This window comes from Uloborus diversus, chromosome 9, assembly GCF_026930045.1.
Source record: "Uloborus diversus isolate 005 chromosome 9, Udiv.v.3.1, whole genome shotgun sequence".
NCBI lineage: Eukaryota > Metazoa > Arthropoda > Arachnida > Araneae > Uloboridae > Uloborus > Uloborus diversus.
Window position 1 is genome coordinate 27,074,453 of NC_072739.1, and position 15,247 is coordinate 27,089,699.

Sequence of the window (15,247 nt, forward strand, 5' to 3'; positions counted from 1 at the left end):
ATCATGTCTATACAGGTATATAATCGTGTTTACACGTATACATGCGTATATGTATCGTGCTTCCATATTATATATAGGTGAGTAGACACGTACAAAGACGCACTGGGTGTATCCACGAATTAACTCGTGTATACTCGTATATGTATTTATGTACACTTATATATGCGTATATAAATCTACTATACACGTATATACTCAAGTATGTACGCATGTTCTCGAGATACAAGTGCATACGCGCATATGACGTTCGTTTGTACGCGTATATACTCGTATATATACGTGAAACGTATATACACGTGACACGTATGTACTCGTGTAGACGGTATACACTCCAGTAGGTAATTACGTATACATGCTTATATACTCGTATATACACGTATATACTTGAGTAGGCACGTGCATGCATGTATCTGATGCATACATGTATCGACTCATATAGGAACGTGTTTACTCGTGTATAACACGACACGTAAATATTCGTGTGTACACGCATGTGCTTGTGAATATACTTGGAACTACAAAAACAACCGAAATATGCAAGTATTAGGGTTATTTATAACGGTTTTGCATCTAGTTTTAACTTTGACCACTTTACCCCATGCTATGACCACTTTCCACCACCCCATGGGGTAAAGTGGTCATAAAAACATAGGGAAAAGAAAGTGCTATAAAACTACTAAAATTAATATTTTTCTTTCTAAAATTCAATATATCGTGTTCTTTAATAACACAATGTAAAATAGCAACAAAAAAAGTTGAGGTGTTTAAAGAATTTATTGTATTTATTATCCACCTAAGTTGAAAGCCTACGATTTTATGATCACTTTACCCCACCAGACCCAATTGAGTGACTTACGAGATTGCTTATTGATTTTATTTTTCCCAATCAGAAGCCATCGATGCACATTCGTGGTGGAGTGAACTACGTTCCTATTAAAAATGGATGAACCAACAGGGCGGAAAGATATCAGATTAGAATATTTGTAGTCAAAAATTACCCCGAAATTATTTAGATTGCAGTGCTGGTAAAAAAAAAAAAAAATGCATCACCCTCGCATTCTCACAAAAATGGGATTTGGTGAGAAGTTTTGGTCGACCGATTAACGATGAATGTATGTGAAATTCTGCAAAACTTATGAAGTAAACATTTAACAGCAGGAATCCGATAAATGTTTACGTAGATCGGGACTGTTTCCGGGCCAAGGCAAATTGCTGACCCCATGCTCCTTTTTCCATTTCTGAACCTGCGTGTGATTTTAGAGAAAACGATGTGTGCATCACATGACTTCCTTTTACTCCAATTTAATGTCATTTTCTCATTATTGGCAGTTTTAATGTGATTCAATAGTTTACTCTCTAAATATCAACAACAGTGGCCAAATTAAAAACAGATTTTAAAAAATATTTGTCGCCAAGTTTGCGACAAAACGTGGCGACCAAAAGACTGGCGATGTATCGCCAAGTGTCCGCCAAATTATAACACCACTTGAGATTACATCAAAATTAAAATTAACAATGATTTCCCTCCAAAAAGGGGCAAAAGACTCCCTTTGGAGCATCCGAATGCAACCAAAAAGAAAGGTGCACAACTAGACCCCACTAGGAGTCTACGTACCAAACTTCAACTTTCTAGGGCATTCCGCTCTTGAGTTATGCGACATACATACGCACATCCGTACATACAGACGTCACAAGAAAACTCGTTGTAATTAATTCGGGAATCGTCATTATGGATATTTCGCGTGTCTATACGTTCTTAGGCACTTATCCACGTGTGGTCGAGTCGAAAAAAAAAACTCAACATTCATTCGGGGGTGAGCAAAATGGAAATTAAGGTCGAGTTTTGAGTGAAAATCTTTACGCGAGTACAATATTTCCTTTTTTGTAAAAGGAAGTAAAAATTACTTCCCTCGCTGAAAATCTTTTCGCGAGTACAATATTTCCTTTTTTGTAAAAGGAAGTAAAAATTACTTATCCCCATGTCAATTTAAGTCTAATGGCTGGATAAAGGTTTTTAAATTGTTACTTACCAGTTTTGCCCTATGGCACGGAGGCGCGAGTGATGCATTTTTTTTTTACCACCACTGTACAAACATTATAGATGTATCCTTTCCTCTGAACAGAGCAAATGCTTGAATGTAAAATAATGTTAACGATTACAAAAAATATGTTTTTTTTTTTTTTTTTCTCCCCACACAGCTGATGATTCTCCATTGAAGGAATTCATCGACAGAACGAAAGATATGTCCCCGGAAGAAAGAGGACAGGAACTCGAAATGGACGAGGTAAAAAAAATTGAAATTTCTATTTTTTAAATTTCGACACCGTTTAATCTATTGTTTTGGGTTCGGTAGCAACGAGTCACGTGAAATAAGAGAACGTAAATTAGCAAACATATGTATGCTTGTATGTTATTATCCCAAGCACAAGAACGACCGGGCCGGGGGTTACTGGTCACGTCAGGTATAAAAATGTTCAGAATTTTCCAAGGCACTCATCTATCTGTTTCATCTTTATAATTTTATAATTAACTGTAATATTAAATTGTTCTAATGTTATTTTATTATTTGTATTTTGGATATATATATATATATATATATATATCGTAGGTAGAATCACTTCTTTATCAGGGTTCGTACGCCCTTGAAAAACCTTGAAAAGTGCTTGAAAAAAAAAGTTCATTTTCAAGTGCTTGAAAACCTTGAAAAAGTTTCTTAGTGCTTAAATTCTCTCAAGAATCAACGAATTGTGCTTAGAAGTTTTAAAAAAGTATTTCACCAATGCAATTTTCTGAACATGTGTTCAGTATGCAACATCGCGAAAAATTGCTTCCGTGTTTGGGATTTCAATCCTTTTGCATCTTGTAAATATTTTGATGTTTTTTACAACCGAAAGATATTTTGACATATGGTACCTTAGATTAGTTTTTTTTTGTTTAATTTCATTAATTAACAAAGATATTAATTTGGAAACCATGACAACATTGAACTTACTCGGGTTTCGCGGAAAATTGCTCTTGTGTTTGAGATTTCAATCTTTTTGCATCCTGCAAATATTTAAATATTTTGGCTAATCAAATGTTAGTTTCGCATATGCTACCTTAGATTAGTATATTTTTTGTTTAATTTTAATAAAAAACAAATAAATTTATTTCATGGGGAAACATGCCACGTCGAACAAACTCAGACTTTGCGAAAAATTGCTTCTCGTGTTTGAAATTTCAATCTTTTTGCATCTTGCAAATATTTAAACATATTCTCTAATCGGATGTTATTTTCATATTTGCTACCGTAGATTAGCATATTTTATGTTTAATTTCAGTAAAATATAAGTTTATTTTATGGGAAACATGACAACATTAAACTTAATTCGCGAAAATTTGCTTCCCTTGTTTGAGATTTCAATCCTTTTGTATTTGTAAATATTTTTATATTTTTGGTAATTAGTAGTTATTTTGACACTGCTACATCAGATTAGCTTATTTTATTTTTTATTTTAATAACTAAAGAGTTAAAGAATTTATTACCTTGGTCTTGTTTAATTATTTGCTTATTTATTTTTGCAATTTTGAATGATTATCTTTACCTAATTTTTGGTCATAACAGATTTTTAAAAAAAATTTAAATTTCAGCAGTTGAGCACCTAACAAATTAACTTAAAGTTTGTATTTTAAATATAAAGTTATTTATATAATTTTATTTATAAGTACATCATTTTTTTATGTCTGCTAAAATAAATAAGGTGTATAACAGGGGTGGTTGTGTTATGATTATTCACTTGAAATCGTGTAGTGTTCGTTTTTATACTTTTACCTCCCTATATCTCCAATTTTCCCCTTTTCCCAAGGCCGTATCCAGAAATTATTTTCGGGAGGGGCCCGGATTAGCACATTGCCCTAACACACACACACACACATATAGTATACATAGACACACCAAACTCATAAAAATGTTAACATAGAAGACTTTTTGTCTCTATTTTTAATAATTCCACTGTTTGGACTGTTGTTATTTTATTTTAATTTCTTATTATTTTTCTTATTCACCTTGTAGTGGTAAGGATAACAGGAGAGTGTCCCTTAGTGTCGGATGTAGAACATCCATAATTTCAGGGGGTCCGGGAGTTTTTCCCCGGAGAAACAAAATAAAAATTGCTTGCTCGACAAATAAAGGAAATTAATGGACAGAGAGGAAAAACGAGAGAGGAGAAAAGAGAAGCACCCAGTCATCTGCTCATATCGGCTTTTAGTGAAGTTTGTTTTTGATCACTAACCCTACTCCCCCCCCCCTTTTTTTTTTTCATTTAAGTACTACAGTAATTAAGACCTACAGTATGAAAATTCTACAAAAGAGTTTAAAAGAAATGGTGTAGACATTCAGAAAATAAGAACAGAAGAGTAATATTCTGGCCATTTGGACAATTCATACTTTATTTTCTTGATAAGATACAAAATTGAAGAACTTTTCAAGGAATTTCAAAAACTTAAATAATTTTCAAAGACTCTCGAACAGTTGAAATTATTTGAAGCTCTTTATTTACACTTTTCAGAAGTTGATTGTACAGTCTTACAAAATGATTATAACTTTGTAAGACACACCCGTTTTAAGCTAAAAAATAAATGCAACGAAATATTTATCGAAACAAACTTTTTTTTTCAATCACAAGTAGTGCAGAAAATGAAAGAGAGTAGAGTAAGTGTTATTTTTTTTCTCATACTTAAGGTATTGACAGTATGCAGTAGAGGTAAGAAAAAAAAACAAGCAATAACAAAAGAACTTCCATGATGCTGAATTCGGCACTAAATAAATGCAAGACATGAAACATATCAGTCACAAAAATGATCTTGAAAATTATGCTACAAAAACGCGAGAATCGTGATTTTTGCATTTTTTACTCAGGATGTATCAAGGAGCTGAATTTGGCACATCTTGGTAACAAGATACTCGCCTAATCGGAAAATAGGGGCCCAGCCTTTGGGGAGTCCCCAGATCGAAATCAGTACAATGTAAGTTTTATAAGAGTTATAGGGGGAGGAGGGCAGGATCGTGCACAGAGGGGAGAAAGGACACCTGTTGGCCCGGGCCCGAGCTTAAATGGGACCCAATATTTTTAAACCTGGGGTTGAAAATATGGGTAAACAATATGGAGGGGGCCCAAAAAAGACATTTGAGACAGCCCCAAAATTTCTGTGCACGCCCCTGGAGGAGGAAGTGCACAGAAGTCAGTTTGGTAGACTTGAAAAACAACGAACTGACAAAGGGCCTGCCTTAACGCTGGACTGCCCTGAATTGAATTGGGAAAGAGAGCAGGAAGTCCTAATTAAAGGTCTAAATTTCAAGTGTGCCTTGCGGCTTAATGAGCACTAGAACTGCTTTTTCTGTATTTCTTCAAAATATTATAAATTTTGAATAGTAGCAAAATTAAGAATAAAAAAAACTTTGTTATTTTCCTTTTTTGACATTAGGAATTAAAAAAAATAAATAAATAAATAATAAAAAAACCCCTTCTGTTTTACGGTACAAAACATTTTGGGTTTCGGGGGGGGGGGGGCCGTCAGGCCCCCCCTCTGGATACGGCCCTGCCTTTTCCGCAAATGTTCAAAATTACTACTTTATTAAGGTTGTGGGTACTTGGAGCTTACTGAAAGAGGCTTTAATCAGCAAAGGGGCAGATAGCTTAAGGAGGGTCATTCATCTTCATTTGGATCTAATAAATTGACCAGTACCAGCCTAGCTAGGCCCAGTACCTGTTGCTGGTTATCAACAGGCACTGGGCATTGTATTTCTATGCAGAATATTTTGACTTAATAAACTATTTTATGAATTGTATGCATAGCAAAAGTTATTGTTGTACATATGTATATTCAAGTAATAGGGGGCTTAGTTTTAAAAATTATTCCCCCTCCCCTCGCCCCATTTTGCTCTTTGAAACTTTCACGTAATTTTTTATGAACTCACAATTACACCTGAATATTATTGCCTTTCTAAATTTAAATTCTAATTTCAACAATAACCCATTTTTTCCCAAAATAAAACTACTTTTGTCATAATATATGTCAACTTCTTGTGAATCTTTTCAATTTCGAAATATGGCTCTATAAATCTGAACTTGCTTATTTATTGTCTATTGCAAGTTAATCAATGAAAGCTGAATAGGCTCAAGTTTGCATTCAGAGTATTTATCACTGCTTAAGCTGCTTTTGTATATTTTGAGGTGTAGAGACTGTGGACTTTCATAAACTTTTCTTGCTTCCTAATTTTTAAATTTACTCGAGGACAGTTGAAATGCCTTATTGGCTGAACAGCTAATAAATACATACGAATAATTGATTTGCATACTTATAAATGATTTGCAAACCTGATATTTTTAGAACTTAATAGTGCAAACTGAAATAACTTTCTGGGTAGTGTTTTTGTCCTAACCGCCCTTATAGTGTAATAAACCACTGTATAGATATTGGAAATAAATGTTGAAACTGGGGGGAGGGGGGTGACTTCAAAAACTCCTCTCTGGCAATGCCATTGAACTTGAGTATTTTAGTTTCTTCCCATAAAAGTTAAAAGCACTTATGAAAGTTTTTTTTTATAAAGTATTAATTTGCTGATTCTAGAAAATATACAAACCTCTGACTGCTGCAACCTTTGAAAAACCTCAAAATTAAACCTCTTGGTATCTGCTTCTCTTTATGACCAAACTTTTCAAACATTTTCAGAAAAACTTTCAACGCAGTAGATCTTTCATCAAAACGTCTCTCGTTGTAGAAAAAGCAATTTTGTTTTCCTATACTTTTTTGTATTATTGCCTTATTTCTATGTGTTTGTAGTAAATGAAATCTGCATAAAATAGTTTTAGTACAAATTTATGATATTGCCTTGAAAACAAATTTTTTTACCTTGAAAAGTACTTGAAAAGTGCTTGAATTTTTTTCTGCCTAAAGGGTATGAACCCTGTTTATGCTACAGCCATTTACTAATTTGTTGCTTCCGTTTCAGACTCTGTGTTGTGTCCACGAGACAATGGCAAAGGAAGGCCAAACAGAAGTGAGTATTCGAAGCCCATTGCTTTCGTGATACGTTTTATGTGTTGCCTGAAATTAAATGTCGACTGAAATTCCTTTTCCATATTACTGTACAAGTGTAAGTGAAGTCAGCGCTGTTTTCGAATCTTATTCTTATGTGCCGTAATTTTTGGTACAAGAACTTCGTTGTTTTACGAGCTGCAGGAAATAAAAGTTACGAAGTGTTGATAAAAGTAAAACTTACATGCTACGCAGATATTACAACCGTTTATGTGCAGAAAAAATGTTGGGGAAGAGTGGCGACAGTGAGCCACGAAAATTCAATTACATTCTGTCATTTTAGGAGGATGAAGAAACGAAAAAGTGGTCAACAATGAACGCAATCTACTGGAGTTTAGTGTTCATCCACTGGAGTGAGGGTTAAAATTTCAACTATCGAAATATCGCCAAACAGGCAATGACTTCGTTCAAATGTTGAAGCAATATCACCCGTCATACCTTGACGGGCGATTTTCTAGTAGGTAATGTAAAAGTGAATCTGGAACTAATTACATATTCACACAAACGAAAAAAAAAATTAATCTCACAATTTTGTTTCGTTTCACTGTTCCCCTGTAATTGGAAACACTGAGACACTTTTTTTTTTTTTTTTTTGAATTAGCAAATTTTGAAAGAATCTAAATTTACCTGGAAAACTATGAATGATTGTTGCCGTTTGATTTTGGTATCGGTTATTTCCTTTGCCAAAGTAAATTTCATGTCGTCTTGCATGCCCAAAAGTGACATGCAGCGTACACTCTAAAAGCAACAATTTCAAAAATGACGAAAAAGTACTCAAACTTGAACATTTCGGTTGTCAAAATGGCTCCAACAACGTAGTATTCAAATTTGAAACATTCAAATATTCATCAAATACTCAAATCAACATGTATGCTTATTTTTGAGATATTTGTGCTCATTTTTAAATGTGTAATAATTTTAAAACTGAGTATTATATACTCATTTCTGAGTATGAAATAATTCAGCACACTATTTGAAAACATGGGTATTCATATTTGAAACGAAAGGTTTCAAGGAAATTTGAAAGCATGAATGTGCTCATTTTTGAAAACTTCATTTTTCTCAGTGTATTTGTTTGCGCCTGAGTCTGAGAGAGAATGGTTTACATGGTTCTGGATTAGTAAAATGGTTTATGAAAGTGTCATCTTGTGATGTAGCATTTGATAAGGATGGAGTACTTTTATCGTCTGCCTTTGTCTATTACTAGTACAACACAGTCATCCCATCTGTTTCAGAAAATCTCCAAAATAGCCTATTTGACTTCCTTTTTTCTCAGCATGTTGAAATTTTGATAAGTGGATAAATATTATTATCTTAGCTTGGCGTCAAAATCGAATCATGTACCTTTAGAGGTCTGCTTTTGACCAATTTTTGTCTGAATCCGTGCAATACTTCTTGGCATATAGCAGTTGAGTATAACAAAGGAAACTTTAGGTTGCTTTACCCCGTGGAGAATAAATCTCCCAAAAAACTCAGCCTTGATTCACATGAGGGTACAAATGTGTATCATCAAACTTTGCTTGATTTCATGCAGTAGTTTATGAGCTAGAGTAGCCACAAGAAATGTTCACACACATACAGACCCGCGGACATTTTTCCAAAACTGTTCAAAATGGATTCATAATTCCCAGGGCCGTCCGAAAGAGGGGGCGAGCGGGGGGGGGGGGGCGAAAATCGCCCCAGGAGTCCCGAAATGAGGGGGTGCCGTATATCGCCCCTCGCTTCGTGAACCATAGATGCACAAAACAGAGAATCATCGCAATAATTCTCTATTTTTTCCTATAGCACGAAAATGTTCCTCTTTCCCGGTGTCCAAAATGTTCGTTTCCTTTGCATCATTGAAGCAGATGCAAATTCTGAGAATATAACTGTTTTGAATCAAACAAAAGTTTCAGAAGGGGGGGCACATTGAAAAAAAAAAGAAGAAATTTTGATCTGATAAGAAGGAATTACGGTCAAAATTTTGAAAGTTAAAACGTTAGTTTTAAAAAAGCAATTTTAGTCTTTCTTTGCAGATGCTACGGGGAAAAAAGATAAAGGGGTCTCAGAGGAAATTTCTAGAAATTGAAACCTTAAAAACGCGATCATAGGCCTTGTTTATTGACATTAGGGTAAGGGATGGTGCTCAGGGACTGTTCTCGATCGATTTTTTAAAAAAAATAGATTGAAATCAATTCCTTCTTCCTCGGCAAGTTTTCGAAATTGAAGTTTCAAAAACGTAATTTACACAAACTTTGTAGATTTTATGGAAAGGAGTTTTTCCCAGGAAACATTTTCAAAATTATGTTCCAAAAAACTTAAACAACGTTTCATGTTCAGGGGCTGTTCCACTTAAGTTTTTTTAGATTCGTTTAAAAAACCCATTGTTTGTGCTATTAAAAAAAGCCGGTATGGGAGTCCTTGCTTGAATAATTTTCTGAAATTCAAGTCCTTGAAAATGCGATTTTACTGCCATATATAGTATCATTAGGGCCAGTAATTTTTCGAAATTAAAGCTTCAAAAACACAATCCTGAGCGATTTTCAATGTTGCTAAGTATTTGGGGGGCTTTACCCTGGAAATTTCGCGAAATAAAATTGAGATCTGGAAGCAAAATTTCAAAAGCTTCATAATATTTCCGGAGGGTTGGGGGGGGGGTGTATATGTAAAATTATTACATATAACAAATATTAGAAACAGATTCATTACTTGCGTTTTAATTTGTATCATCAAAACGCCCTCTGATTGTTTTGTTCATTGATATTTATGAAAGCGCAAGTATGACATGTTCACGGGTATGATGCACCCTGATGGTATAACTAACTTGACTTTTCTGTGTGTATGGGGGGGGGGGGCAGGAAACTTTCGCCCGAAATTCGATTTCTTCTGCTATATATTAGATTTAGAAAAAGTACTAATGTTTTAGGGCTGAAATCCTTCATTGTGAGAACTTGTTGTCAGAGACAAGTTCAAATTTTCTTTAAAATCGTCTTAAACTATTCCTGTCTTTAAAAAAATGTTGTGATACAGGTTAATTTTCTAGTTTTTGGAATGATCTAAATAGATTAAATACTAATCTAAGTCTTTCATTCTTGTAGATCTTTCATTCACTGGGAACAACAGCATTTAGTTGCAATACCGATAACTACGAAAATGTCTCTCAAAATATTTTCACGTGGTAGATTTTTGAACTTTCAGCCCGCAAAACTCCCGACATTACACTCACGAAAATTACGGATCGCAAAGAAAGGTGCTTTTAATGCGTGTTTAGTCACTCGGTCAGAAGTTATTTTTTGCACATATACTCAACTGCTAATGTACAAAACAAATAAAAGAACAATAAAAGCAGCAGTTTCCTTTGATTTTCAGAAAACATAAAGTTCCTGAACACCCCTCGATCTAAAAATCTACGTATTCTGCATTAACAGAAACAATTGGTATCATAGCCTAAATATGCATGCTTAATGGGGTTGTTTCCGAAATTTTAAAAGTATTTCTTTTTGGAAGAGCATGCTTTAACCATTTTTTAAATAATTTGACAGAGTTTAATGTTTTTTAGCAATTATTTTAAACGGTGCAATTTAATTTTTAAGCTTCTGCACATGACGTCACAAGTGATGAAATGCCATTCACTGATGCCTTTACCTCAGAAAGCAATATTTAATTCGCTTTTTAATTATCATATCGTGGAAACGTGGTAGACGGCAGGCGTAAGCGTTAAGCGCTCCAGTCGAGTAACGTGCCAAAGTACATCCCTTGTGACGTCATAAAGACCTCGCTTTATTTTCAAAATCGAACATTAAAATAAAATGTATCAAAAACTAAACGCTGGAAAAATGAAAGTTTTCCCTTGCTCCGTGTTTTTTTTTTTTTTTTTTTTTTTTTCTTTTTGTGCTTATTCTATCAATTTCAGTGATTAAAAATAGTACTTTTGACTGAAAAAAAAGCAACCCCATTTGAGACAGTGAGAAGCAAAGGGATGTAAGTGGCAAAATTAAAAACTTGGAGATAACCAGTACAAATATAGGGGAACCTCTCCTCTGTCTTGTAGCGAGAGAGATGATACTAGTAGTCCTGGTAGTTGCCGCTGTACAGCATGATTTAAAAAAAAAATTTCAATGAAACTCTATCTAGAATGTTATCTTTAAACGCGTTTTACTCAAAACTTGGAAAATGTCCACTTACATCCCTTTGCTTCTTACTGCCTCATCTGTCTTTCGTAGAGTTAAAAAATAAAATTTATAAATGCAATTAATATTTACCAAAGTAGTTTTAAGCACGAAACCATTTTTATAATTTTGGAAGAGTAAGAGAGTGATGCACGGTCGTAAACATTCTATAATTTTTTTTAAGGGAAATATAAGTCATCAGAGTAACCAATCAGATGTCAGATAGCAGAGAATTTTCAGTAAAGAAAACCTTTGTAGCGAATTTGCTTAGAAACAATCTTTTTTTTCCCGGGTTATTTATTGTTTGGTCTACCCCAGAAAATGAATTTCAGCTGTTCGTCAGTAAATCTGAAAAAGAACAAGACATCAACTACGATCAAGTGAGAACAGTACTCAATTCGTGAGTGCTCAAAAAAAGAAAAAAAACTTATTTGTTAGACTCGTAGTATTAGGGCGAAATTGTTTGGGAAATGCATTGTCCAGATTATATGCAATTGTATATTTTATCTTTTGACGTTAGTGCATATAAATGCATAAAAACGGCCTTTTTCGACAATAAATGCTTAATATGGTGGTTTTTACTTGCTTTAAGTTTCTTTCTTTTTTACTTTATACAGGTTCTGCAGAAATTGTGAAGATATTTTAATCTTTAGAAATGATGTTAAAAGAAAAAAGACGACCTATTAAACAGAAAACCATAAACAAAATATGATTATTTCAATAAAGGCATTTAATGGGGCTTACTGCGTACTACTTCCTGTGAAAATAAGGGGTTTGATATGTACTTATCGCCTTTGAAAGAAAATGAAAAAAAGAAGAAAATTAATTTGAATTTTGACATCTTGAATTCATATTATGTTTTTCGCAATCACGAGTGTGTGTATGTAGGCGTGTGTGTTTGTGTGTGGGGATTATGTGTGTTTGTGTGTAGGGGTATGTGCATGTGTGTAGGCATGTGTGTTTGTGTGTTTGTGCTGACATAAGTGTGTGGGTAGTTGTGTGTATGAATGTGTGTGTGGGGGGGGGGAATGTGTATGTGTGTGTAGGCATATGTGTTTGTGTCTGTGTCCAGGCATGAGTGTGTGGGTAGTTGTGTGTATGCATGTATGTTTTTGTGTGTGTATGTGTGGGTGTCTGTATGTATGCGTGTGTGTGTGTGTAGGTGTATGTGTTTGTGTGTGTATGTGTGCGTGTGTAGTTGTGTATGTATGCGCGTGTGTGTAGGACATGGATGCAACCTGGAGACGGCTTTCGCCATAGGAGCAGCATTGTGAGGAGCCGGTCGATGGTGATGGTGCGGAAGGTGGCGGTGGGAAAAATCAAAAGACGCCAAAAACAGTCAAATGAGAACAATAAACAATCATGATTGCTCAAAAAAAAAAAAAAAAAAAAATTAATTTGAATTTTGACATCTTGAATTCAAATTATGTTTTTCGCAATCACAAGTGTGTGTATGTAGGCGTGTCTGTTTGTGTGTGGGGGTATGTGTGTTTGTGTGTAGGGGTATGTGTGTGTAGGCATATGTGTTTGTGCCTGTGTCCAGGCATGAGTGTGTGGGTAGTTGTGTGTATGTATATGTTTTTGTGTGTGTATGTGTGGGTGTCTGTATGTATGCGTGTGGTGTGTGTAGGTATATGTGTTTGTGTATGTATGTGTGCGTGTGTAGTTGTTTATGTATGCGCGTGTGTGTAGGACATGGATGCAACCTGGAGACGGCTTTCGCCATAGGAGCAGCATTGTGAGGAGCCGGTCGACGGTGATGGTGCGGAAGGTGGCGGTGGGAAAAATCAAAAGACGCCAAAAACAGTCAAATGAGAACAATAAACAATCATGATTGCTCAAAAAAAAAAAAAGCTTTTTTTTTATTCAGATGTGAAAACTTTTTTGGCAGGAATAAAAACTATTAATATAAATTTTTGAACTTGGGTGCACATTGTTTAGTTTTTAGTGCACATATGTATGTGTATTTTTAGTAATTTTTAGTGCTTATATTCCGGGCTCTAATATATGTCTGTAACTGTGTTTTCTCGCAGCACTGCTCTTTCGTCAGTGAAAATAGATTTACTCTTTTTTTTTTCTTTTTTTTAATCATTGTGATTCTTTCTTCCAACAGGCCCCAGAGGGTGATGAAGAAACGAAGCTTCATTTTATAACATTCGTTGCTTTAGATGAACAACTCTATGAATTAGGTAAAATCGAAATTCTAAAGCTATTTTTGAAGTGGATATTACCGCATTTTGTGAATTTAACCTAACTTGGAATTTCCATAATAATGATATCAAGCCCGTTCGTGCTTGTCTTCATCTCGCCTTTGTGCTGTTATAAACGTTTTTATTTTGCTAAAAAATTTTGAATTGTTACTCAAAATTTAAAACTTCGTTTATGTGCTTCTTTTTCTGGCAAAAGTTTTCAAAGTTCTAAAAGTTTTGATCCTTTTCTCTTTGAGCATTTCCCTTCTTTGGCACCTTTTTCGAATAAAAACAATCGTTTGGCGCATTATAAACTACTAAGGCTCTTGCTCCAGAAAATCCAATCTAACCAACCAACAACCAAACCCGTTCAAAAAATCATTTTTCAATAATATTATTGTATCCGTATGTGGTTACTTTTCTGCAATAATAGGTTTTTCATTCTGGCTACATTTGTAGACAATGCCTAGTAAAATGAAGATTCAGATGCAACCACTGTTTCGTTTTCGTTAAAAATTAATTTAACAGTAATGGGCCATATACAAATGATGTCACGCTTTGAGAGGAGGTTCGTGAGATCGCAGAAGTTGACAAGGGGAAGGGTGGGGGAGGAGTTATAAGAAGTGTGACATTAAGCATTTATTTTAAAAGAATATGTTTATCAAAATAGCGAAACATGTGACAAGGGAAGGGAGAGGAGGTGAGTTTAAGCGTGACACTTTAAGACGAAAATGTGGAGGAGGGTCAAAAGTATTGGAGAAAAGTGTGACATCATATATTCGATTATCCACTGATATATATTCAAATTATTGATACATATTTTTGATATAGATTATATTCAAAATATCTATCAATACATTATATAATGTATTTAATACATAATATATTAAATATGTAACATAATACAATATTAAGTCATATAATGCTATAATATTCTATTATATATTTATCATACCTTATTTATTGATTCGTAATTTGTTTCTTTTCAGATGCCCATAAAAATTATCCTATTAATCATGGCTCAACCAGTATGGACACACTATTGAAAGTAAGTTGACGTGGGAGTCACTGACAGTGCATTTCTTATTTATTGATTGATTTATATGAGCATTTTCCAAAATGTATTTGATATGTTTTCGAGTTACGGTAAATATCCGATTGACTGAACCTATGGGGATTAGGTTCTGTTTGGGAACCCAACTAATCTCAATTCACTCAATCCCATTCAATCTGCGTGAGTCAACGCCTTAGTTCTCTTATTAATAACAGAAAGAGTAGACTAAGTGAACCTTATTAGACGAATGCAATGTTTTGTTACCATGTGAACTAAGGTTCAATTGTTCCTCTCTTTTTGTTACCAAGTGAACAAAAGCGCAGATTCACGCGGATTGAATGGGATTGAGTGAAGCGGGAGTAGGATACCCTGCAGGTAAAAGTTCACTTGGGCGCCTCTACACTCGACGACTCGTACGCCCGACCGATTAAGAATCCCCCTGGACGAGCGATTTCAGAAATGCTTCTGTTTATACGAAAACGGGTTAAATATCTATTTTTAATGCAAAAAACTTGTGTTTCAATTTCAATCAAATTTTGTAGTGAATCGGTATAGAGTGTGCTCACTGAAGTCCCTCGTCGCTCTTTTAATTTCGGAACGGCTGCTGCTATCTTTATAAACGTGGTGTCTAGCAACAGTAAATCGGATATGTGCTACCGAATGAAACCGCTCACAACGCCACCTGGTGGAAAACTGCGGAGTTAACTTTCGTATCTCGGAAACGCAACAAGATAGGGGGAAAGTGAATTACAAAGTTGTCGAGCGTTATCCATTTAGT

The 15,247-nt window shown here is 34.7% G+C and overlaps 1 protein-coding gene across 2 annotated transcripts in view; it reads left to right on the top strand.

Annotated features, from left to right (window-relative positions):
- Window positions 1–15,247, top strand: part of LOC129229605 (ubiquitin carboxyl-terminal hydrolase isozyme L3-like) — a 100,924-nt gene that overhangs the window by 81,742 nt on the left and 3,935 nt on the right. For both annotated transcript variants that reach the window (XM_054863945.1, XM_054863946.1), the window contains 4 exons: window positions 2,200–2,285; window positions 6,993–7,040; window positions 13,340–13,415; window positions 14,405–14,463. In XM_054863945.1, the coding sequence (XP_054719920.1) occupies window positions 2,200–2,285; window positions 6,993–7,040; window positions 13,340–13,415; window positions 14,405–14,463 (269 nt within the window). The remainder of the gene's footprint in view (window positions 1–2,199; window positions 2,286–6,992; window positions 7,041–13,339; window positions 13,416–14,404; window positions 14,464–15,247) is intronic.